Below are 27,456 nucleotides of genomic sequence, written 5' to 3'. Positions count from 1 at the left end.
TGGATGTGGATGGTGATACGAATGAGGAATAGGAATTGTCCAGAACTTTCCATTGTTGTGTTGTGTATTGACCAGTCAGAAAATCTCATTAACTGCTTTGACATATTATCAGCTGAGTCAGGACTGCCTGAGAAATGAACCTCAGAACTTCCAATCTGTGTAAGCTCAATCCCATAATTGGCTTTGCATGGATCAGAGACTCTAGTGCTAGTTTTTCAAATAATTTCCACAGTCAATGTATTTGAGAAAATTGTTCTTCTACGAAATAGGCAAAACTCTGATATAATAACTAAGTCCCATATGTTTTATATTATCTTTCAGAAATTATTAATAACCAATGTTTTTGACCTCAAAGTGAATGCAACTCCAGTTGGCATTTAGTCCCGGAGTGGGACTCCATACTGCAATTTTCTGGTTCAGAGTCATGGATCCTACACATTGTCTACTCAAGGTCTTGTGGCATAATCAGAGTAGCACGGATACAAAAAGGGTGTTAAAGCCCTGATCCATCTGGCACCCTACCCCTGTCATTGACTAGAGACCTTACCACCCTCACTCAACTGCCAAATTATCCCCTCACCCACCTTGCTCCCTACCCCTCATCCTTCTGCCACCCAAGAACAATATCCCCTACCTACCTGGCACCCTGATCCCTTGCCCATCTGGCATCCAAACCCACCTTTTACCTTACCCACCTGTCACCCTAACCCCACACATACATGTTATTCTTAACCTTTCACTATAGCTGTAAAGTGGCTGTTGAACATATAATCGTGGAATATTACACAGCTACTACTGTAACAAGTGGCATGGTTACCATGCTAATTCTTTCTATTGCTGGCTGTTCAGTTATGTCCGAGGAAGAATTCTTCAAACCCTAAGTGTGCGTTTGTCAGAAATAGGGTTTTTGACCTTGATTGGAATTTCTGTGTGAATGTTTCAGGGTTGCTGATCTTACAGGACCAGATTAGGATGGTATTGTAGCTAATATGAATGTGGTGGCCACAGTCCTCTTGAATTTCACTGGTACTGCCTCTGAAGCACTCTCAAATAATTTTTATTTAATGATACCCATGCACATGCTAAATATTTTAGAATTTCCAAGTTGCATGATTCCCTGTGCTGATTAAGAGATAAATATTAGCCAAGTCGCGGAGAACTTTTGAAATCTTAATTGAGGGTAGAAGATATTTTACACCCTAACACGCATTTGGGGCCCAAGAGTTCAGAAGGATGCATCGCAGAAAATAATTAAAAAGCAAAGTATGGATATTTAAACTTAGTTTGCTGATTATGGAACATTGTGTTGAAACGTCTTTTTATCTTGTTTTACACCCAGAGTCAATTGCACAAACCATTCTTCAAGTTGCTGACATGATTCTGTTTTTCCCTTTCAGGTCTGGAGCTCCCTTTCATGATGATGCCTCATCCGCTCATTCCTGTCAGCTTACCTCCTGCCTCTGTTACCATGGCTATGAGCCAGATGAACCACCTTACCACTATTGCTAATATGGCAGCCGCAGCTCAAGTACAAAGTCCCCCTTCCAGGATGGAAACCTCAGTTATTAAGGTAAATACTCTGCAGCTACCGTTGTATCAATGACTGATCAGTGCCAACTTCTAGTATTGTCATACTGCTCTAGGCGATATCTTAGAGTAGGCTAATGTGTTACAATGAATAGTGTCCAAACCTACTTGATTTCATGAACTTTGTATATCTATTCCTAATTGCTTGAGTAGGTTGGTTATTCGGGATCTATTTTACAGAACTGGGAAATTTTTGGGAGCAATGATTGGATACAAGTACATTTTTTGCACGTTCACTGCTGCTTTTTCTCTCAATGGACAAAATAGCAGAAAAAATTACCCTCGAATTTCGAAAGCCACTAAGTTGGCTCCCTGCATTGATTTCACAACAAGTATCAATCGTACAGGAAGACGTCAGGTTTCACCTGATTCACCATACTGGCCATGGAACACCCAGCCTTGGAGCTCCCGACCTCCGAACTACTGGCCTCTGTGCAGGATGGAGGAGGCATCCTTGTAGTGGCCTAGTGCGACAGCCTTCCAGCCCAACTTGGTGGTCTCTCAGGCTGGCATGGCGTCCTCTCAGCCCAGCATCGTGGTCTCTCAGCGGCCCAGTGTAGTGGCCTCACAGGCTAGCGTGGTGGTCTTCTGGCAGTATGAGGTGGTCTCTAGGCATGGCATGGCCTCAGCACGGGCTGTTGGCCTTGAGGTGATTCCAGAGTGACCTCCGGGCCTTGTGAACCCTGAGGTAAAGCCTGAAGATTCCTAGAATCTGCAATATTGGACTTTTAGTTTTTTTTTGAAAGACTGTAACTGCTGAAGCTGTACCTTGGAGCCTTTGTACCTAAGATGGCACCATAAATGGCTACTTGTGCTTTTTTCACTGTACTTATTCGAGTACATATGACAAGAAAGCTCACTCAAATTCTAAATTGAAAATACAATCACTTGGACACACTGCAGTAGAGCATTCGATCTGTGGAGCTACATAAAGGATGTTGATATGCAACATTTCCCTTTTATTTGTGATGGAGCCCACACTGCAACATATTGTGCCATGGGTATGCAGAGTGTAAGCACGTGCCGAATGAGAATAGTGAATGGTACAGTATTATGTAACATGTAAGTACACAGTGACTAATAATGGGTTGTTCCACAAGTGAATAAGACTTTCATATCCCATATGAGTTTGTCACTTTTATGATTAATGAGTCATTTATTACTTGCAGAATAAACTGTATTAATTCACTGAAACACAGGAATGCAGTGGTGCTGTATTGCATGGGACATAATAAAATAATACAAGGATTTGACCCAAAAGCATTGGGGTTGATTTTAACCCTAGCTTTCTTATGTCAATCTGACGGAAGAGGTGTGACCGGTTAAAATCAACCGGGCACCTCATTAGCTCATATTCCACCCAAATCAGTTGATCTATTCTCTTGAGCAAGCAGGAAGTGCATCTGTGTTTGGCAAGCCCTTTCTTTACAAGTGCACATTGAGGTATTCGTGCCATAAAGTCCTAAGGCAATTTTGAGTTCATCCAGAGCTTGGAACTGATAGACCATGGACTTGAAATGGACTGAATTTTCTGTTTGAAGTCAGGAGCTCAATGTTACAGTCAAATGTGGCTCCTGACCCACACTTTATCAGGAACACTTATCCAAACAGATTTTTGGTAAGCTGTCCATACATTGACCGGAGAGCATGAGCTCTGTCCAGCAAAGAATGGTAGGTGACTTCCTGAGAGTATAAAGACAGTAGGAGACCTTCAGAAGTGTCATGGAAGTGCTTGTTGAAGACCCAGTTTAATAACAAAATCATTTGAATAATAGTCACAGATACTGGATGATGGAGAGGCAATTCTCCATTTCATGGCGAGGGGCTACTACATGTGGATATGGTGTGGAGATGTTGCCAGTGGAATGAAGCACTGCCCCCACTAAAACTGCTCTATCTGCAACCCACCCCTCCATCTCTGCCAATGCAACACCCCAGGAGGCTATTGCCTTTGGGTGGAGATTGAATATTGGGTCCAGCTGCAGACTGGAATTATCTAATCCACGGGAGGTCTGAACCTTAATAGACCTCTTCATTATCTCGAAATGGCTAGCTACATCCTTGACTTTGCCTTCCCTGTTCAAAATGAACATCTGTGCTCTGTTTCTGAAAGTAATTTTGTTAGAGTGTCAGACCTCCTATCACGTAAATTGTAACTTATTTTTATAGATATTTTGTGAGCATATTGTTTCCCACCTCCTCAACTTCTCTCGTTCCTCCAGACAATTTTCTTATGTCTCCTGACAGTCATCCTTCAATATTTCTCCCAGTGAAATGATTACTGTGAGGAGCAATTTATATCCCACAATGTTTAAGGTGGTTGGGAGGCAGGATAAATGCAAAATGCCCTCTCAGGCTTCACTATCAGGCCACAGAAGTATTAATTCACTGGCATATCGGACTCAAAACATGAACTCTGTTTCTCTGTACCAGACCTGCTGAGTTTCTCCTCCATTTTTATTTTCTATTTCAGATTCCCAGCATCTGAAGCATTTTGCTTTTATTAACAGAAAATTAAGTTTGGTCAATACATGATGGTCTAGCCAGCATAGCTGACATCCCATAAAGGAATAAGAAAAAAAACAAGAATGATAATCACCCAGAGATAATGGGAACTGCAGATGCTGGAGATTCCAAGATAATAAAATGTGAGGCTGGATGAACACAGCAGGCCAAGCAGCATCTCAGGAGCACAAAAGCTGACGTTTCGGGCCTAGACCCTTCATCAGAGAGCTCTCTGATGAAGGGTCTAGGCCCGAAACGTCAGCTTTTGTGCTCCTGAGATGCTGCTTGGCCTGCTGTGTTCATCCAGCCTCACATTTTATCATTTTATGATAATCACCTAAGCTTGTTTTTAAATTGTAAAGACCTTTCTACCTATTTTCTAGCAGCAGTGATCCAGAAATTTAATTTTAATTCCTAGACATTGCAGGACAGTCCAGTGTGGAGCAAAGGTTTCACTAGACCTTTATTCAAGGAATATCCATTGAGCATGTTCAATAGGAATTACGTCATGGTGACATCAGGTTGCATGGAAATTAATTCTGTGTTCTGTAGGACTTTAGAGGATGCCATCTCTCAGAATCCCTTTCATGTAGATATAGTGAATAAGATCTGTTAACAGTCACTCAAATTAGTGTAGACCTCATGTTACTACATGTGGGAAGACTAACAACATTAAGTGACACCTAGATTGACCAGAGGAGGGAAAAAAGCATGGAAATAAATGTACTGGTCCTCCATTTAGAGATATATGTGTTGGACGTCTATGTCTCATTCCCCAGTTTTAGAGGGTTTTTTTTCCTTCTGGCTTGCATACATTAATGATGCTCCTTCCTGCTCCTAGTATATACATAAAATGGTGGACAAAATGAAACTGGATTGATAAAAGTGTGAACTGGTCATTGTACCCATCCTTGTTTGTTTCAGGAGGAGGTATAGTGTTCAATTGTTCGGTGTTTGATTATGAGAGACTGACTGACAACGGATCCATTGTCACTGTGTTTGATTGGTAGAGCCTGGATCTTTAGGAGGCCAGTGAAATAGACACCATAGAAAAAGCTACCAGAGAATTGGAAGCATAAGTGCGCATATATCATAAAACTCTTGCGAACAAACCTGTTGCACTCTTAGAAATTAGTGTCATCTTTGCATTGCTCTGGGATATGTAAGATGGATGTGCAGTCAAGGTGTGCTGAGAAGTTCCCTCAGCCCAGCTAGTTAGATTGGTGGAAGCCATGCCTCAGCATGTGTGTGAATGCATGTTTGGTTGTAAGGAACAGCAAGCCAACTGCATTCTTTCAAATCTGGAGGTTCTTCATCACCATTCCAGTTTAGCAATCTCGGCACATGGCTAGGACCATTCTGCTTGCTGTCAGTAATACATGCAGCATATCTATTATTTCTGTTAATATTTTGAACTTTGCATTAATATTGAGTAGTTTTAACAATATTTGGATTTACAGAGAATCATTCGCTGGACACAGGAATCGCAGTTGGTTACCTGGTTTCAAAATGCACTCAAATCTGTGCTTGTTTTCCAGAGTGAATTTACAATTCTACCCAAGTCTAATTACATTATCACACAACGCAATAATCTATAAACCAGCAAAGTGGGAAGTCCATTAAATTCGTGTTTTTCCTCGCATTAAAAAGTATTGCTTGATGTATTTCATGACGTAGTCTAGTGCTGTTTAGTTAATATAGCAGAGATTGCGTTCATCATAAAGTGCCAATGTCCCAGCAGAGTTTAAAATAGCTACAACTTTTGAAAAGCTTTGGGCAGTTTTAAAGCAAATCGCCGAATGGAAACTGCAGAATTCATAATAAGAAAAGGATAGGCGTTAGTCGACAAGACCGCACATACAAAATCCAAAACAAATATTTTTTGTTAGAAATGATTCTGTGATTAAGCAGGGCTTGCTGAAAAACCCTGGGTATGCTAATAGCAGAAGTATTAACCAATTTCTGATATTCAGTTGAGCGAGTAGCATGGCTTATTTATGCTTGCTAGCAACAACATACATTCGTGCTAATGTATCTATTCTCTGCAAACAAGGGACTATATTCAAATGTTATGCCTTATTTGAATTACCCAGGATCTTGGGTGGCTTAAAACTCTTTGAATCCACACCCAAGGCAAGGAAACAGAAGCTACCTCTGGAGCAAGCAAGTTGAAAGGATATCAGAGATAATGGGAACTGCAGATGCTGGAGAATCCAAGACAACAAAATGTGAGGCTGGATGAACACAGCAGGCCAAGCAGCATCTCAGGAGCACAAAAGCTGACGTTTCGGACCTAGACCCTGTGTTCATCCAGCCTCACATTTTGTTGTCTTAGGTTGAAAGAATACCTGTGAAAGAGTGTTCTAATGTCTAAGACAGTAATCTTGCCGCTTCTAAACCATTGGTTTAGCGTTATCAACAACAACTGCTGTTTTCCTAATAAGCTCCTGCCTGCCCTTTTCCCAAACTCCACATTTCGGACTCCATTGCTGTGCATCCTCTGTGTTGGATATTTAAGACAACCCTTTAGTGTAGCACATCACTAATAACTCTCCCTTTGTATCACCAGTATGTCCCTTCCTATCACGTTCACGAACCCTTCTTTGTGTTCCTCATCGTATACCATTCTAAATAAAACTAACTTCGATTATGCCTCTAACCTTCATAATGTTTTCATCTTTTCTGATTTGCCTCTGATTTGATGCACCTATGAATATACAAAGATGTGATATATCAAGAAATAGACTTCTTGACCCTGTAAGCTTGCTCCACTATTTGATAAGATCATGGCATGCCTGTTTGACGTATGAATTCCATGTTACTATTTACCCATGACTAATTTTGATTCCCTTGCCTAAAAAGGATAACCCAACTTTTGTTTAAAAATATTACAGCACTTCCTCTGCATTCTGATGCCAGCAGCCTCAAAGTCACACATCCCTCTCAGAGAATTTTCCTTTCCCCTCAGCTCATCCAAAAAAGGTGACTTCTAATTTTAAAACAGTGTCTCTACTTCTGGACTCACCCACAAGAGAAAAGATCCTGTCTACTTTCACATTGCCAAGACCGTTCAGGACCCAATACGCATCAAGCAAGTTAAATTTTGTCCATTCATTCAATATATCTATATTAGACTGCAACCACATTATGAACCTCTTAACAAAATTCTTCCCTACCTATCTTTAGTGTTAACTACAAATTTATCAACTAGACTTTTGCTCCCCTCATCTAAGTCATTAAGGTAAATTGTGAAAAGTTGATGGCATGGTACAGACTCCTGTCAGTACCCATGTGTTACATTGTGTCAAAATAAGATTCATTTGTGTATACCCTTAGTTTTCAATCAGCCAACCAATTAACTACCCATGCTAATATGCAATGCCCATAGTTATAAGCTTTTATTTTCAGAAATAACTTTTGATGTTGCTGCTTCGGTAAATTCAATTCCAGTACATCTACTGGCTCCCCTTTATTCACAGCACATATTATTCCTTTAAAGAAAGCTTTTAAAAAGAGGTTCATCATGATTTACCCTTCACAAACTATGTTGACTCTTCCCGTTTACCTTACATTGTTTCTAAGTGTCTATCTATAACCGCTTTAATGATTGATTCTAATATTTTCTGTACGACAGATGCCAAGCTAGCAGATCTATAGTTTTTTGTTCTCTTTCTCCCTCCCTTCTTGAATAGTAGTGTTACATTCATACTTTCCAGTCAAATGGAACCCTTTAAGAATTTATGAGATCTTAGAAAATTAATGCCTATGCATCTTCTATCTCAGTCACAAACCATTTTGAGACCAAAGAATGAAATTCATCATGACTTGGAGAGTTGTCAGCTTGTATTGACATCAGTGTGTATAGTACCTCTTACATCATAACTTGCAGTTTCTCTATGCTTCTCTTCCTTTCCAACACCTGATTCACGGTTATCTTTGGAATATTTATGTATCCTGGATCATAGAATCCCTACAGTGTGGAAACAAGTCCACTCCGACCCTCAGAGCATTCCACCCAGACCCATCTCCCTGTAACCCAACTAACCTACACATCTCTGAACAGTACGGGCAATTTAGCATGGCCAATCCACCTAGCCTGCACACCTTTGGATTGTGGGAGGAAACCAGCGCACCCGGAAGAAACCCATGCAGACATGGTGAGAATGTGCAAACTCCACACAGACAGTCACCCAAGGGTGGAATTGAACCTGGTCCCTGGCATTGTGAGGCAGCAGAGCTAACCACTGAGCCACCTTGCTGCCAATTGTTTCTTCTAGCCTTTTAGCACTTGTCACCATAAGTTTTTCAGCTTCTCATGACAAGCCATAGATTGATTAGTGTCTAGTTTCCATTTGAACGTCATCATGGTTAGAAAGCTCATGAGGGTGATTCTTCAAATCTCAAGTGCTGCGCTATCCTGAAGGTAGAAGCAAAATAATGTCTATTTAATCTGTTGTTTCCTTATTATTTACTATTAGCTCCTCATTCTTGTTTTCTAGAGGGCCAGCATTTGCTTAACTTATTCTTTAAAAATCTGTTGAAACATTTCCTATCGGTTTCTACATTTCGAGCTATCTTTCTCCTATGCTTTAATCTCTTTACTGTTCATGCATTTTATAACCAGTCATCTGATCCGTTACTCTTTTCTTTGTGCACATACATGTTTTCCTTAATTTTGAGGCTTTGCCAAATGTTATTAGTTGACTATAGATGGTGGCTCTCCCTTTAGAATCTTTCTTTATGGTTGAACAGTAAGAAATATCCCTTTAAATACCTGCCACTTCATGTCTTTTGATCTATTTCCTAGCCCAGTATGCCAGTTCACTTCAGCTAACTCAGCTTTCATGCTCACATGGTTGCTGTTCTTTAGGTTTGCTGTGCTGGTCTTTGACCCATACTTCTCTTTCAATCTGAGCATAAAATTCAATCGTAATATGATTGTTGCAACCTAAAACTTCACTTACGCTGAGGTCATTAATCCTATCACATTACACAATGCTAAGTTTAATGTGAGCTGCTCTCTGATCAGCCACAAAATGTACTGCTGTAAGAAACTATTGTGGAAGTATTCCATGAATTCCTGATCTAAGCTACACCCCCCATTACACATTTCTGGTATGTATTTAGATTAACGTCACCCATAAATAGTGTTGCCTCTTTGTCACAATATCCCAATATTTCTTAAATGCTTTGACCGACATTGTGATTAGTGTTGGAGGATCTGCAGACAACTCTGACCAAACTAATGATCCTCATTTCCACCCAAACTGTTTTTACATCCTGATCTCCTGAACCAAAGCCACCACTAACTTATTGCACCAAAGCAACATTTAAACAAAAGTGCTATACCTGCCCCTTTACTTAGCTTCCTATTCTTCTTGAATGTCACATAAACCTCAATATTTAGATCCAATCTTTAACATCCTGCAGTCATGATTCCAAAGTAGCTATCAGATCATATTTATTCACCTTAATGTACATTACCAATCATTTAATTTGTTATGAATGCAACATGCTTTCAGAAATAGTGCTGCTGTTAATTTTGTCTTTTTGTTAGCTTTGTAGTCTAGTCTTGGTGTTGATGCATTGTGAACATTTTTACTTTGTCTCTACTCTTTAATGCATGACATTTTCCCAGATTTGGTCCCTTGCCCTCAGTATTTAGTTTAAAACTTTATCTACTTCCCTAAAAGTGCAGTTTGCAAGAACACTAGTTCCAGTATGATTTAAACATAAACCATCCTAGTGGTACAACCCGCACTTTCCAGTACTAGTGCCAGTGATCTATGAACCAGAGACCATTTGTCTCACACCAGAGTTTGAGCCAGATGTGATCTCTCTCAAACTGTATGTACTCTAAACCAATTTGTGCAAACTAATCTGGCACCTACCTCCTATGATCTCCAGTCAGACCATCTTGCCTAATTCTACCTATGATATTGGTCTATACATGAACAATGACAACTGGATTCACTGCCAGTTCCTGTCCTGTCCTGAACAATATTCCAAAATCAAATTCTACCATCCACAGTGATGAGATTAAAACTGCAGCCTTAGAGCGTTGCCTAGGTTCCTGTATTACTAATGCAGTGACAATATGTCATTGCCTCCTCTTGGATGGTTTGATTTTTATATTTGCAGAGGAAAGAGGGGCTTTTACATTGAGCAAATATCCAAAAATGGTTTCACATTGCTGAGTATTGTACATATTAAGGCAACTAGTTTTTTCTAAACCGATCATAATGTCTCCCAGACATGCATCATATGTTTTGATTATGGACATGCACCTGCCGTAGAGGGGTATGGATGCATCATACACAATTTTGCCTTAACATTGCCTATAGTTTAGTTGTAACTAGTATGAAGTAATTATTTGTGACAATAACAAATTAAGTGGCATTTGGGCACCAAGAGATCAATCCATTGCAAAATGTGCTTTGTCTGCTAAGTGTGAAGCTGTAGTAATTGTCTGCGTATTTATAAGGTGGCAATGCCAGCCAGTATCGAATTGGCATCTGTAGTCTAATAATATTGGGTTCTAACCACTTAAATGACATTGCTCTGTGGCTTCAGTTTTATGTCATCTGAACCCTAAGATCAGATATAATTCCATTCAAGTGCTGTTATTTTGTTACCATTCTCTTGCAACAGTTTCTTCCTCTTTCTGACCTTAAAGCTTTTCCTCAAGTTCTGATGGAGCATCTGTTTTGTTCACCTCATCCTTGACTAACCTTTTTTTCCTGCCATTTGTAGGAACGTGTACCTGACAGTCCCTCACCTGCCCCATCCCTGGAAGATGGCCGTCGGCCAGGGAGCCATCCTTCTTCCCATCGGAGCAGCAGTGTGTCAAGTTCACCTGCTCGGACTGAGAGCTCCTCTGACAGAATCCGTGAGTTCCTTTCCCTTCAGTTTCTACTTTAATTTTTTCATCTGTCTGAATTACTTTAAAAAAAATTCAAATGTGGTATTTAGGTTTGAAGGGCAAACATGAAGAAAGAGCATCACAAGAAAAAAGGTGAATGAGAATACAAATTCTGAAGCAATATATAGTGTTATTTTGCAATACAATATGACTGGAAATGGTTACTTTGTAATTGTGAGTCATTGAAAGTTGTGTTTCTTTCCCACTTTTTGACCATTGTAGAATCTCTACAGTGTAGATGGAGATATTTGGCCCATTCAGTCTGCACCAACCCTCTGAATAGCATCCCACCCTATCACTGTTACCCTCCATTAATGATAGTTAACCCAACTAAACTGCACATCCTTGAACATTACTGGGCAATTTAGCATGGCCGGTCAACCTAACCTGCACATCTTTGGACTGTGGGAGGAAACCCTCACAGACACAGAGAGAATGTGCAGACTCCATACAGATTGTCGTCCAAGACAGGAATCGATCTCAAGTCCCTGCCACTGTGAGTCAGCATGCTAACCATTGTGTTAGTGTGCCACCCTCTTTATACATGTTTTATTGTCGTCCAAACAGAATTTGGAGTCAGCTCTTTGCTTAATGGAACCCACTGTGCCATTTACTCTGAACATGGTTGCTTTGACTATGGTCTCCACTGAAGCTGAACTCAATATCTTCTGACTAACTCAATCCCCTAACCCAATCCCCTATTAACCTTGATTGCCTTGTGGACCAAATTGTTCTTCAGCTTTGAACATATTGAGTGACTGTATTACTTTCTGGAACTTAGAATTCTTCATCTTCTCCATCTTAAATAGGGGACCCCATATTCTGAAATTGTGCTCCTTATTCTTCATGTCTCCCAACGGCACAGAAACATTCTCTCAACATGAAACCGGTCAAACTGCCCTCTTCCTCAGAATGCTGGATAGGTGCAGTTATGTTTCTATTCCTCAGGAAGCAAAGGTCAGGAAAATGAATCCCAAAGTGTCAACAGTACATTTGACACTTGAGAATCAGAGCCATGCTTGATCCTCTGCTTGTCTGATGGACATAAGGATTTTCAAGAAGGATGCACTATTTGGATGCATAGTTCAGGAACCTTGTCTGATTTAAACCCCACCCCCATCTTTTGCCACTCCACTCAGTCCAGAGAGACCAGCGGTATTAAGAGCACTTTAGCTAAAAGATGGTGGCTCCAGCAGAGATTTGGATCAACCCCAAATCTTTCCAAATTTTTGACCATCGTAGAATCTCTACAGTGTAGATAGAGCTATTTGGCCCATTGAGTCTGCACCAACCGTCTGAATAGCATTCCACCCTAACACCACTACCGTCCATTAATGATGGTTATCCCAACTAAACTACACATCCTTGGACATTACTGGGCAACTTAGCATGGCCGGTCAACCTAACCTGCACGTCTTTGGACTGTGGGAGGAAACCCTCATAGACACAGGGAGAATGTGCAAACTCCATACAGACTGTTGTCCAAGGCAGGAATCGATCTCAGAATCCAACAACCTTTTCTTCTCAACTATTGGGAAAGTTTTTGTTGATTTGATTGTAATAATCACTGGGTTCATGCATAATGAATAACACCGTCTAGAAGCCCTACTTTACGAATAGGCTGCTAAGAATGTATCAAGTTCTATTTCTATATGCTGCTAGAAGTACAACATGAATAGATTTGGCCCGCGGGTATTGTAACAATATGGTCTACATAGTCTTATTTGCGTACAGCCTTTTAATTAGATTAGATTAGATTAGATTCCCTACAGTGTGGAAACAGGCCCTTTGGCCCAACGAGTCCACACCGCCCCTTGAAGCATCCCACCCAGACCCATCCCCCTCTCACCCACACACCCCTGAACACTACGGGCAATTTAGCATGGCCGATCCACCTAGCCTGCATATCTTTGGACTGTGGGAGGAAACCAGAGCACCCGGAGGAAACCCATGCAGACACGGGGAGAATGTGCAAACTCCACACAGACAGTCGCCCGAGGCTGGAATTGAACCCGTGTCACTGGTGCTGTGAGGCTGCTGTGCTAACCACTGAGCCACCATTAGGATGCCTTGCAATACCGTTGCAAATGAAAATACTATATAAGTGCTAATGTTACTTTTATTTTCTATTTCCTTTTAGTTCTTTTATGAATACTTGTGATTGAATAGTGGGTTCTGATAACTCAACTGGTACAACTGGCTTGACCATGCTTATGAGCGTAAGAAATAAACTGATTGCAGAATAGGTGTTTTGCTGCTGATATCAAACTGACATTTGTCCCACTGCAATACATAGTAACAATGCCATCAACACCCACAATTTGTGTAAAACCGAATACCAACAAGTATTATTATTATGTTTGCTTTATTAAAATATTAACAAATTCTTGCACTGCATATTGGATGATGCTGAGTAGATCATGTCAAGTGTGCTGCAGGGATACTGCCTCTCCCTTGTCTAAAGGTTAACTGAATGGTTACCAAAAAGTAAATTGTTTGCTTTAACTAATAGCTGTCCATCAGAATGGATTGTCAATTAACCAGACTCTCCTGGGGTTGTCCCCAACCATCCTACCTGGACCCAAGGAAGGAGATGTTGCTTGTCAGGATGGAGGGCATGAAGTGAAAAGAATGCACACTGAAAAAGGTAAGATACCTGATGTGTGTTTTGTCATTTACTGCAGTTTGTACTCAAGCTGGTACTTCTACTGGCAGTCAGTGTACAGTAGGTTATTTTCAACTTGCCTCAGCACTTATCTACCTTGGTCTGAGCTTTACCCACAGCTGTCAGTGGAGTTCAGAGCAAAGCACATATTTGTGCTGAGACAAGTTGAAAATAAGCCATTGTTCATTGAGACACATCTGGTGTGTGTATGCGGTAAACTTTTTTTCCGTATCCTTCAGCTAGAATGTTTCTTGCATTGCTAATTGCCAGCCTTAACTTAGGCCAATTGAATGGACAGTTAATGTGTGAATCCAGCAGGTTTGTTCAATGTCATTTGGGATGTTTAATCTAACCAACCAGCAAGTTTTAGAGGTTTACAACTCTTTTACTCCCCTGAATTTGCTAAACCAATTTTGTGCATTAACAAGCTGTTATTTTTCCATTATTCATTGTGATCTGTGATCTTTAAATAATTCCCGTTAACAGAATGCAGCAATTTATTTAATATTCCAAGCGCAGAGTGCTTTACGGAAATCTGCTTGTTTAGGGAAGCAGAAGAGGTACTCTCTGGAGATTGGATACTGCTATTGGAGAAAATCTAAAGAACAGAAACTCCATACAATTGATATCATAAAGATAGTGGTCATTGCTTTCATATGTTACCTTTTAGTTAGAGTTAATTCCATTAATTACCTGATGTGTTTCACATCGCTTGAGACTGACATTAGCAATGTGCAAATAATTTATGTATGGATAAAAGGTCAAAATCACATGAAACAAACTTTTCTTTTTATCCTTCTATTCTTTTCTCCTAAAAGTATTAAAACTGGAAGTGAAATACAAGTTTTGGGAAAGGAAGAAAATAAGGAGTTTATCCCAGCTGACCCTAGGCACCTCATACCAGCGTTTAAGGTTGACATTCGAGACATTTGGGCACTATTGCTCTATTAAGCTCTCTATGCAGTGGGTATAAAATGGGTAAAACACTTCTGGCAGATTTGGTCTGCCCATGATTGGAAAAAGAAGTAGATGTTCATGACCTCCACCAGGAAACAAGCTCCATTCAAGGCATGTATAAAAAAAGGGACCAAAGTTGTCTTGAGGCCCCACTGCAAGATTTGATTTACCCTGATGCAACTGCTCTGATCAAAACCAGACTTTTAACTACCTTCTGATAAACATATGTCACAGAATGCCATGCTAGGAGGAGCAGAATTTTTCCACTCTATGCCATGTTTATAAAATGCAGGCTTCTGACCTCTCCTCCTCAATATTTGTCTTACACACTGGCCTGGCCTCTTCTCCACTTGTCACGGGCTCAGTAGATAGCAGACTCAACTCTTAATTAGATATCTGTGGATCAATGTCCCACACTGCAGATTTGAACCCACCAGTCTAAGCAGAGACACAATGCAGTGCTGAGCAAATTTGTATTACTGAAGATGCTGTCATTCAGACAAGGACATTAAGCCAAGACTGTGTCTGTTCTCATAGGTACATAAAAGATCCCATGCTGTTTTGAAGGTGAAGAGCCAAAAAATTGTCCCCAAAGTCCCAATGCATACTTTTTCCCTCAATCAACGTTACTAAAACAAATCATTATCACATTGATACTTTCGGGAGCTTGCTGAGTGCAAATTGACTGTTGCATTTCCTACATACGCTAAAGCACTGACTATATGTCAAAAGAAATTCATTAGCTGTAAAGCCTTTCAAGGCACTCTGATGTCATGAAAGACTTCTACCCCTGTCTTGCTCCAGTGACATCATGACACTAGAAAGACCAAAATCACTCTGGATCTTTCACTGGTGAATGAAAAGAAGACATGAAATCATTTGTCATTCTCTGATAATTAATTATACTCTTTGTGGCCTAATACATTGGTGTTCATCCATTTGAATTATCAATACCAACATTTCGTGAGGATTAGCACTGGGTATATGGCTTCCCAGTTTAATAACATAATCATTTTCTCCCACACACTGTGGAGGATCATAAATATAATATGCAAGTCATTTTTATTAATTTTTTGTGAAGAGCATGTTAAGTGAATATAAAGCCATACATGAATGCTTAACCAGAACAGTGTTGCACATTATTACCAATTAGGGGTGTTCCGATCATGAAACAGCAAGTAAAAAGTAAATTAATTCTCAGTCACTTGGAACCTTTAAAGAGAAAAGCAATTGAGGATTACATGAGAATACAAGCAATAAGAGTTCACCGTTCTTCCCCTCAAGACTGCTCTGCTACTCAGTACAATCATGGTTGATCAGCTGCCTCAACTTCACTTTTCTATCTGCTCTCTATGCCCTTGTCTCCCTGTCAGTTCAACAGTTTTCATCAGTTTTGAATATACTCGATGGAGTCTATAACCACTTAAAGTACAATTCCAATAATTCATAAACATCCTAAGTGAAGAAATTTCTCTGTATCTTATGTCTAAATTGTCAACGCCTCTTGTAATGCCCCTGTGTTTCAGAATCCCCAATGCAAAGAAATTAATCGTGAAGTTTTAACAGTTAAGCCCCTTATGGATCTTAAATGTTTGAATAAGATCACCTCTCATTCCTCTAAACTCCAGAGTACATAGGCCAATTTATTCAGTCTTTCAGTCCCTTATCCCAGGAATCACTTATGGTATCTCCAAGGCAAGTATATCCTTTCTTAGGTATAGAAAACAAAACTGCATACCAAGTATCAACTCAAAAGCCCAATGTAATTGCAGTAAGATGACTTTATGCTTGTGCTGCAATCATCTTGTCGTTGTGCCATTTGCTATCCCTTTTGCATGCTGCAGCTAAATAATAACTTTTTGAGTCTTTACATTCAAACCTCTATGAACATTAACATTTAAAAGTTTGGTATCATTTTTTTCTCAACTATTCCTATGGAAATGAATAACTTTTCACTACCCCAGCCTATCTGCCATCTCTTTATCCAATGACTTAATGTGCATGTACCTCTTTCGTCACTTGCTACTTTTCCGGCTAATTTTGTATAAGAAGAAAACTGAGGTACAGTGCTTTCACTGCCTTATAAGTTATGAATACAAATTGTAAATAGTTGAGACTCCAGCATTGAACCTCTCAGCACTCCACTGTAGTCTGCCATCTTGATAATGCCTTATTTATCCTTACTGTCTCCTATGCAAAAAATCAATCCTTCATCCATGCTAATGAATGACCTCAAACTCCAAAAGTCTTTACTTTGCAAATTAAAACTTTTCATGACTCCTTATCATCACGGAGATCTCTTTTAGTTGGAAGGATTATGAAGAAAATATCACTAGTGAAGAAAATATAAACAGTATTTGGTCATGGAGAGCTCAAGATCAAAGCAGATATTCAGGGACAGTCAGGCAAAAATATATTTGGTGGCTTGAATGGCCTATTCTGACTTCAAGCTTTCTTGTGTTTATATGAACATCCCTGCAAATGTTTACTAATTATATCCAGTTCTTACATTGTTGCGTTCTGATTGGATAAAGTGAAGATAAAATCCTATTTCTACCTCTGTGATTTCATTATGGCATGATAAAACAAGTCCTTAACTGCTTATTAAAATGATTTTCAGTTGAAAACTTACGCTGAATATGAAATTTCATCCAGCCATGAATTACGATGAGTATCTCCACTTATCCTAGCCCTGGCTCATTATGTTTTATCTGGTTAGTCTCACTTATGGAGTTACTTATCAAACAACAAAGGAATACCAGGGAATTTGCATTTCAATAGTTGCATGTAAAGACACCATGAACGATTCATTCTTAGTGTGTTTTTCCATGTATAAAACACCTTCTAATATGTTAACTGTCATGCTTGCAAGCTCTTGTAGAAAGGTGCTTCACTGGTATAATCTTATTTCATTAGCTTGTGTTTTTGCCAAAATAGACTGCAGCCAAGGACAATGAAATCTAAACTATTCCTCAGCCTGTCTGATCTTCCTGGCCGTACTTCTGAAGGGTAATTTTGGGAGGTGAGAGTCCTGGCTTGCATTATTGCTGGATTGATGTATGGGCCCTAAAATAGATCTGTATTACCTCTGTCCAACTACCATCCTGGTGAGAATTCATGCCAGGAATAGAACCTTGCAAAGTTAAATATACAGAAATAGCATCAATCTCCAATAGTGTAAATGCTCCATAAACCAGCATGCACCTTGGACCGTTTGAAATTTTAAATCTGTTCCAATTTCTAGATTGGAAAATCCTACGCAGCTTTGGAACTTTATTTCAGCAAGTTGATACCTATCACTTGTGTATGTCCTCAAAATTTCAGTCACATTAAACTAAGCATTAAGCAATTTAAGTTTCCTGGATTCACTCAGGTGATGAACAATGTTCTGCTCCATTTGATAGCGATGGAATTTAGAACATGGCTTGAAATAATGCTTTGCTCTTTGCTTACATTTTGTTAGCTGTGTAGGTATCATTTTAACTGGTATTTTGAAATAAATATCTTCGGCCCTGTCAATACCAATGACAGGAAAACTGTAGGTTCTTTTGCCCCATTACTTTACCTGCTTTTTGTGGACTAATAGTGAAAAAAACAACTTTGTATGGGATGAAAGGCTTTCACATGAGAAGCGGTACTGCCTTCAGTTGTATCAGAGATTGGAACATTTAGCAAATAAAGAGCTATTACCGTGGATATTGAGATATTTGGAGACAACAAGACAGAAATCCAAAACTGTAGTACATGAGAAGACTTGCCCAAGGTAAGTTTTTCGAATATACTTTGTTTCTCATCCTGAGATCCACTTGCCTCAGTCACTGTCTGATGGTCTACATTTGTAATGGGACCTCTTCTTTGAAGAGGGGATTTTATCACTTGGGTTTCTCATTAAAACCTTTTGCATTGGCTTATTTAACACAGAGGCCAATATTTGAAATTTGATCCCTTCAGATCTGGAATGCTATAAAACTGCAAGAAAATGTGGTTGGCATATAGATTGACAGTGGATCAATTTTATTTTAAAGTCTTTTTGTGAGTCCAAGACTTGCAAAATTGGCAGAGCGTAAAATACATGGTCACAAACCATTGGGTGGAATCTTATAAGGCCCTGAGTGATGTGAGCTATGGTGGGAACTCTGAGAAGATCACATGAAAAGTCAGGTGAGGTCTTTCTCAATGTTGAAAGCAGCTTGTGGTGTTGGCGTTGAGTGAGAGTCAGTGGTGGCACAGATGCTGGTGGGATGGAAAAGTTCATTGACCTTCTTTATTCACTGCTGGGCGTTCCTCCAAATAGGAAACAACCTCAGCTCTGGTTGGCAAGGTCTGATGGCCCAGTGTCCTTTGCTGATCCTGGAAGAAGAGAATAGCCCTGCTCTGTACCAACCTGCCTGCCAGGAACCCCAGGTGTCTGCCCACAAAGCAATTCTCCATAATCTCCCAGGTCTGGGGTGAATGTTACAAACCATTCAGTATGGCTTCTGGGCTGACACTGCTTGTCCTGGTCCACAATGGCCTTTCAAATGGAGCAAGAATGCCAAAAATGATGGTCTTTTCTGGGATATCTAGGTATGATGATTGGTAGAATCTAGCTAGCATCAGATGAGAAGAGCTCCATAGGGCTATGCTCTGTAGGTAATGGGGAAAATTTGAAATGAAACATTCCAGGAAACTCAAAAAAGCCAACACTTTGCCAAAATTAGGGAAGGCTCTGTCCGTAGTTATTCTTTCCTATCCAATGATATTAGTTCAAACCAACTGGATCATAATAGATAAACTCTTGATGTGGGTAAGAGGCACTAGATTTTGAGTGGAAGGTTCCCCTACGCACACAATCCTTAGAAGTCATCTTTAAATCTAGGCCCCACCAACTTCTTTGTCAAGCTCATAGAATTTTGGAGCTAAATTTTACCAAAGTTCAGCTGTCAATTTCAAGAATTTTGTGCGTTTTTTTTAACAGTGCGCTTTGGAGAGTTATATCGTATGATTTTCCACGTTTGGTTATATTATGTGTGCATGGTGCTATGCTTGCATTACTCTGTGTTGAGCAGTTGTGGAAATATTCATTTCTGTAAGCATTTTCTATGATTTACGCCACCAGCACCATATATAGAGCCCAGCTTTGTGGCAGGTCCTTAGTGGCCAACAATGAATAAATCTTCACAGCAGTAGTGGGAGGGACATGAAAAAGTACAGCTTCTAAGTGTACGTAAGTGGTACACGTCTGCCATTGTATCTGCCACAGAACTAGCTACACAGCTATCTATCCAGACCATCTGGGGCAGCATAGTGGCTCAATGGATAGCACTGCTGCCTCACAGTGCCAGGGACCCAGGTTTGATTCACTCTTGGGCGTGTATGTGGAGTCTGCACACTCTCCCCATGTCTGCGTGGGTTTCCTTCGGGTTCTCTGGTTTCCTCCCACAGTCCAAAGATGTGCAGGTTAGGTGGATTGGCCGTGCTAAATGGCCCGTAGTGTTCAGTGGTGTGTGGCTTAGGTGGGTTATAGGGGGATGGGTCTGGGAGGGAAGCTCTGAGGTTTGGTGTGGACTTATTGGGCTGAAGGGCCTGTTTTCACACTGTAAGGATACTATATTCTCCCTGTGTCTGTGTGGGTTTGCTCCAGGTGCTCTGGTTTGCTCCCGCAGGCCAACAATATGCAAGTTTGGTGGATAAACCATGCTAAGTTTCCCTGTAGTGTCCAGGGATATGTAGGCTAGGTGGTTTAGCTATGAGAAAGGCTGAGTTATGGGGATAGGGTAGGGAGGTGGATCTGGGTGGGATGCTGTTCAGAGGGTCAGTGTGGACTTGATGGGCTGAACGGCCTGCTTCCACACTACAGGAATTCAGTGATCTTAAAATCCTCCTAAGGGAGTACTACATCTTTTCCTAATTCCCAGCATATCATAAGGGATTGTCATTGTTCAATGAGGAAGCATCACCTTTTGAAAGCTTTCAAACAGTTGAACAACAAGAAAAGTGCAAAAACAAACAAAAAACAAAAAAAATCTCCAATTGTTTCTGGAAACAAGTATGAAATTTACACTAAATGAATGATGATTTCACTTAACTCAGATTTATAGAAAGCAGATGTCAGTTAAGTTCTGCCTGCCTTGTTGTGCCCACACCTTGCCACCCTATTATGGCGAAGATGTTCATCCTGCTTGATATTTTCATCTTCCTGCTTGAAAAACGACAGCTGTCCCAGCTCTATAGCATTCACCACATGCCCTTCTTTGTCTGTTCCAAGCATTGTGTGGCACGCTCGATCTGGAATTTACTGCCAAACCCCAAGTCTGATGCGAGCATTGGGACCCCACTTCCAGGAGGCCTATCCTGCATAGACTGCATTGTATTTAAACTCAGCCTCTTTAAGGAGCTTGTGTTATGCAGTCATTGGTCATTGCATGCAGAGTGCAGTCCTTTTCTGCCAGTAACCATCCTTGTAAGGCACCTGACCTCTGAATCAAAGCAGGAACATGAACGTTCCCAAGAATGTTGGCATCGTAGCAGCTAGCGGTATTGCTGGTGCAATAAGATGTGGTACAAACTCAGAGAGACAAAAGAAGTTGACCCAATCAGAACAGAAGTCGCTGAAAAAGCTCAGCAGGTCTGGCAGCATCTGTGAAGAAAAAAAAATCAGAGTTAACATTTTGCTCCAAAGGGTCACCGGACCTGAAATGTTAACTCTGATTTGTTTTTTCTTAACAGATGCTGCCAGACCTGCTGAGCTTTTCCAGAATTTCTGTTTTTGTTCCTCATTTGCAGCATCTGCAGTTCTTTCAGGTTTTAAAAGAAATTGACATGTCCACTCCAGGTGTGTTGGCAGACAATTTTAATTTCCACTGCTTATTTGTGATTTAAAAGAGGATGGAATGTAACACAGTTCATGCTTCAGAGTTAGTCTCAGGCTCAGCTTGGTAATCATTAATGTTCCTCTGTTCCTCTCGCCCCCTGTCAGCCTCATCAGTTCTGAGCTCCATACGTTTCAGCTTTTTCTTTGTATCAGAGATAATAGGAACTGCAGATGCTGGAGAATCCAAAATAACAAAGTGTGGAGCTGGATGAACACAGCAGGCCAAGCAGCATCTCAGGAGCACAAAAGCTGATGTTTTGGGCCTAGACCCTTCATCAGAAAATGATGAAGGGGCTCGGCCCGAAACGTCAGCTTTTGTGCTCCGATGATGCTGCTTGACCTGCTGTGTTCATCCAGCTCCACACTTTGTTATCTCAACTTTTTCTTTTCTGTCTTAAACTCCCAACAATACCTCCTGAGCCCCAGGCCTAAAGGTAAACCATTGTGTTGTCCCTTCCAGTGAAGTCAGGGTGGTGGTGGTCATTGATGACACTATCTCCCACATAACTCACGCCCTGCAATGCACTGTGGATTCCCACGTTTATATGTTGAATTGCCTCCCTTCACAATTATCATCCCCTGTATCCCAGCACATGATCTCTGATCCCCAAAATTGACTTCTCCACCATCCCTGCCACAACCATGGCCCCGATAATGATCCTTAACTTTATAAACAGATCCCCAGGACTGAATGTGGTCCAACCTCTTGACCAACTTTGTTAGCCGGCCTTGACTGATGAATGACCTGACTCCTGGCTGATCCTAGTACAGTTCCCTGACTGAATTATTGCTAATCCCCTGATGTTTTGCTCTGGACCCACAGGACTGACCATGGCTTCCTCCTCTGACAGTCATCTTACAGAATCCTGGCCCCTAAATGACCCAAGTAGCCAACTGACTGTGTCCAAGTGCCTGAAGTGAGATCAGATTCTGCTCTTGAATGTCTGTGGTGAGAGGCCCTGACTGATGACCCTTACTTTGTATGAAGACTGGTCCCATTTGAAAGAGGCTCATTTAGCTGAAGAAAATGAATTGTGTTAGTCGTGTGCTCTCCTGGAACATGCTCTAAGAAGAACAACACCAACTTCTCCAAATTGTCTGCACAACTCCATCCCAGCACCACTCCCTTAACTATTTTGAGGGCTGCCGCGCCATAGCTCTTCTAGAGTATGGTGCATAAAATTGGACACAATTCTCCATTTGAGGTCGAACTAGTGTTTTACAAAAGTTCACCAGAACTTCCTTCCTTGTTTACTTAACAGCGATGAAGTAACTATTTTTTTGTAGTCATGGCAATTTAAAATTCACTTTCAATTTTTAATAGCATTGGAGGATGTCAGACACAGCAGCGCTGAAGAGATAATAACTGAGCATAACACCAGGTGTTCCGGTTTCCTCCTACAGTCTAAAGATGTGTAGGACAGGTGGATTGTTCATGCTAAATTGCCCATAGTGTCCAAGGATATGTAAATTAGGTGAGTTGTAGGGGGATGGATGGGATGCTCTGAGGGTCATTGTGGGCTTGTTGGGCAAAAGGGACTGTTTCCACACTGTAGGGATTCTGTGATAGGATAAAAAATTCACCCAGGGTCTTTCTGAAGGCCGAGTCAACTTGAACTCCAACTCTTGATTCTTCCCTGGCAATCCTGGGTAACATCTGCTCATTGGGATTTAAACTGTAAGAGTCTGGAGTCATGCAACATGGAAACAGGAGTTTCAGTCCAACTAGCCCATGCTGACCAATATTCCTGAACTAAATTGTCCCACTTGCTTGCATTTAGCTCATTGTCCTCTAAACATTTCCAATTCATACACCCATCCATATACCTTTTACATGTTGTAACTGTACCCACATCTACCAGTTCAGCTGGCAATTCATTCCACATATGAACAACCCTCAATATGAAAATGTTGTCCCACAGGTTCTTTCTAAATCTTTCTCCTCTCATCTTAAAAATATGCCTTCTGGTTTTGAATTCCCCACCCTAGGGAAAAGATCTTTGCTATTCTTCGTGTCCATGTTCTTCATGATTTTATAAACCTCTATAGCATCACCCCACAACCTCCCACACGAGGGTCATCACCACTGTACAATAAGAACCCTTGATTTCTCCTTCAACCTCAGCCCAAGAAGTTAAGTTCATTAATTAATCGTGTACATACTCTTGTATTGAGGCAATTTTTGTATTATTAGTGCAAATCCATCTCTCCAGCCCAGAAAGTGAGCAATTAAACAAATGTTATGAGATTGGAAAACGCTCAAAAAAGATTTACCAGGATTTTGCTGGGAATAGAGGGTTTGGGCTGTAAAAATAGTCTGGATAGGTTGGAATTTTTTTGTCACTGGAGCGCATGATATAAGCAAGTGGGACCAGTTCAGTTTGAGAACATAGTTGGTGTGGACTGTTTGGACCGAAGGGTCTGTTTCCATACTGCATGACTTTATGACTCTAAAAATGTGGCTGCTCATTCCTTTTGATGACATATTGTCATTAGACAGTTTTAAGCTGTCAAGTTTAGGAAAAAATAATCTTACTTTCCATTCATCTTAATTGTGTCCCTTTTCCACAGTCAATTCATTTATTGACAGAAAAATGAAGTCTAATGTTTTCCCCTTTCTAGTTTATTTGTGTTTATTTCTCATTTTTTACATCTTTCTGGTTAAGACAACATATTTCATTGCTTTTGCCACATAGTTATCAGCTTGAAACTCTCTCAAATTTTGGTGCAAAAATTCTTTGAGCTGAAGATTGCTGGAAAATGTTGAACATGACACTGTTGTTTGCCCAACTACAGCAAAATCTGGATCATTGTAATTTCTTTCTGCTAAACAGTTATGGAATCTATTAGGGTTTCCTGTTTGCCATTCGTACACTCTTGACTGCTCTGCACATTAGTTACTGTATAACCTAATTATAAAAATGGTTATGGTTTGCAGAATTTAGTCAGTGTAAGGTAATTGAAGTAATTCCCTGAGTAAACACCACATGACTGAAATCATTCTTGTGGGATTTCATTATTTTCCTTCAGCCTTACAGGCAAATGATTATTCAAACATTTTCCTGTTCATAATAGTGCTAAGCATGTTTATAATTTAGAATAACTGAAATTGTTTCAGCAAAAGCATGTCCCTTTAAAAAGACAAGACATTTTATCTCTTGTTCTTTTTTAAAAATTAATTCATTAATGCAGAGGATGGCAAGTAAATTGCTTAGCAATTTGCTGAGAATGAATTAATGAACAGATCTTCATCCAGCTCCCAGAGTTGCAATTTTCGTAATAACCTCAGACCTCTTTTCTGGCAGGTTGTTCAGGTTTCTTCTTTGGTTTGAAGGTTTTCATTAGTCTAATGAGTACTGTGGAAGGGCAAGCAGTTAGGACAACTTACAGTGGATTGCTATCATAACAAATGAGGCAATTTGAATAACATGCATAGGTTTATGCAAAAGGTTATACAACAGGATCCGCAGTTGACTAATACATGAGACCAACTAATAAATAAAGTAATCCTGATAAGAGGATGTTGGTGAATAAAATGAATAATTTAGACACCAACTGTAAGGAGAATTGTTGTGCAGTCTGTAGCAACAGCAAGTATTCTCCAGTTATGAGCCTCTCTGACCTTTTGTCCATTTATCCTAGTGCATTTAAACTAACACTGGATACATAACTAGCTTAAATCACCGATTATGAGTACCAAGGAGAGTGTGTGATAGTTTAGTCATCAGGTACACTCATATTTCCCTTACCAGTTCTGGTGGTTTTCCAACTGCTCCTCCAGTTGACTGCAACCATCATAATTAAGCATTCTCAAAATATTTTGTTTTTGTAACTGGGGTAGGTGCTGTGGTGTAAACAGAATAAAGCTCCATAGTTACCATTTGTGCAAAGGTTAAAAGGCAAAGTGACTATGAATTTGCTAAGATTTGCACTGGATTAACTAATCCGAGCCATGGTGCTAACTAAGGCTTTTCAATTAGCTTGAAGGCCTTCTCAACCAGCAATATAGGGAGAGGGGAGTAGAGGAGACTTATCTTGGCTCTTTATTCTTTATCACTACCCTATAAGCGCTGCTAATGTATATGTGTTAAGTAATGAATCTTGAACACAGCATCATGATATCAAGGCTAATGAATGAGTTATGGTTATTTGGGAATGAGCTACAGGTAGGTCATCAATTCTTGTGGAACTATTGTCCAATAAAGAATTTGAACTGTCAACAGAGGAGGGAAGGAGTGGTGATGTGGTTGGTGATGGTGTTGACTGAAGTGGGAAAACTAGAAAGGACCAAAAAAAAAGAGAAGTTGCGGGAAATATCTCACATTATCTGTGACAGCTTTCCGGAAATGAATGAGACCCGCACGGAGTTGGTATGACTGGGATAATGTACAGGAAAAATGTTGTGGGTTAAAGCTGGGAAGAGTTTATTACTGGACACAACAGAACAATAAATTTGTATATCAGTTTTCAATCAACTTTTCCTCAGACAATTCTGTGTCAAATTAACATTTTAGCTATGATTTCAGTAGCTTAGCAGTTATGGTAACTGCTGTGGTAATTAAGCTTGTGAAATTTGTGAATTTCAATGACACAGGTTTTTGTGAGAGTGCTTCAGAAATGACCATGAAAAGTGTCAGGCAGTCATAAAATGAACCAACAGTTTACTAAAGACTTTCAGTTCTGGGAGCCTGCTACCCCCATAACAGAAAGAAACAGTAAAACTTGCATATGACTCTTACTGGTCCAGCTCGTGTACTTCAAGATGTAACTCTGATATGACCTAAGGTGTTTGCTTCCAATTATGACTGGTGTTTTGTTTTGGTTTTTCCCCCTGTCTGACCTAATGAGACCTTAGTTTACGCATTGCATGCCTAGCCTTATACAAGGCTCCCTAAAAGGTTCTCTATCTTTAGGCTGTCGTGTTCAGAAAGCTTGTGGTAAACAAGAGGTCGCATTCTCGGTGAAGAAGTTTTGTGGCATGGAATAGCTAGGCATGCTGCATGTTTTAATTACAATTATGAGAGGCAAATCTTGCCCTTGTCTGAAAATATGCAGTCAGCAGAAGTAATATCACTGTTTGTTAGAGATAGTAGGAACTGCCGATGCTGGACTCTGAGGTAACAAGACGTAGGGCTGGATAAACACAGCAGGCCAGGCAACATCAGAGGAGCAGGAAAACAGATGTTTCCGGTCTGGACCCTTCAGCTCCGTGAGATTTGTTTGATAGTTAAGTATTGTAAGACATTGGAAATATTTGGGTGATGGTGTGTTGACCAATGTTAGTTTCTCCAGCACTGGTTCTTTTAGCTTGGTCTTAACTTGATGAACGTCTAAATGCTTTCAGAAGGAGTAACAGCTCAGATGAGATACTCACACTAATAGCTGGTTGGGATTGCTGTACAAATGCAAGCCATGTTGGGCAGTTCTGGTCACATGCTGTATTGAAAAGATTTAAAAGGAAAATGGGTTATGTGTTTGTTTAGATACAGGGGAAGTCATTTCATGACAGCAGCCGAGAGAATGTTTTCTTCCCATTGTGTGTGTGGGGAATTGTTAATTAGGCTGTCATAAAGATGGACTTGAGCTTGCCAGCAGCGGGAAGGTTTTTATTGTATCCTTCAGAGACTTAGATCTTTGAGGTGCATGTGTTTCATTGTATAATATGCCTTGATTTTAGTGCATGTGATTACCAGAGGACAGTGCAGAATGAAGATTTGTTGAAACACTTCAGCTGAAGCTCCATTTAGACTATGACCATACGATGGATTCATTATATTGAATAAAATATTTTTCATTGATTGAATCAATTTGCCCAGGTATGCCCTGTACACAAAAAGCAGGACAAATCCAAACCGGCCAATTTCTGCCCCATCAGTCTACTCTCAATCATCAATAAGTATCATCAACAGTGCTATCAAGCAGCAACTGCTCAGCAATAACCTGCTCAGTGATGCCCATTTTGGGATC

At 40.3% G+C, this 27,456-nt stretch overlaps 1 protein-coding gene across 4 annotated transcripts in view; it reads left to right on the top strand.

Annotated features, from left to right (window-relative positions):
- LOC125453139 (dachshund homolog 1-like) overlaps positions 1 to 27,456 on the top strand; it is a 583,370-nt gene that overhangs the window by 446,041 nt on the left and 109,873 nt on the right. For all 4 annotated transcript variants that reach the window (XM_048532306.2, XM_048532308.2, XM_048532307.2 and 1 more), the window contains 3 exons: positions 1,398 to 1,570; positions 10,846 to 10,981; positions 13,527 to 13,661. In XM_048532306.2, coding sequence (XP_048388263.1) covers positions 1,398 to 1,570; positions 10,846 to 10,981; positions 13,527 to 13,661 — 444 coding nt within the window. The remainder of the gene's footprint in view (positions 1 to 1,397; positions 1,571 to 10,845; positions 10,982 to 13,526; positions 13,662 to 27,456) is intronic.

Source organism: Stegostoma tigrinum, chromosome 6, assembly GCF_030684315.1.
Source record: "Stegostoma tigrinum isolate sSteTig4 chromosome 6, sSteTig4.hap1, whole genome shotgun sequence".
NCBI classification, from domain to species: domain Eukaryota; kingdom Metazoa; phylum Chordata; class Chondrichthyes; order Orectolobiformes; family Stegostomatidae; genus Stegostoma; species Stegostoma tigrinum.
The sequence above is the reverse complement of the archived record's forward strand: the minus strand, read 5'-3'. Positions and strand labels throughout refer to the sequence as shown.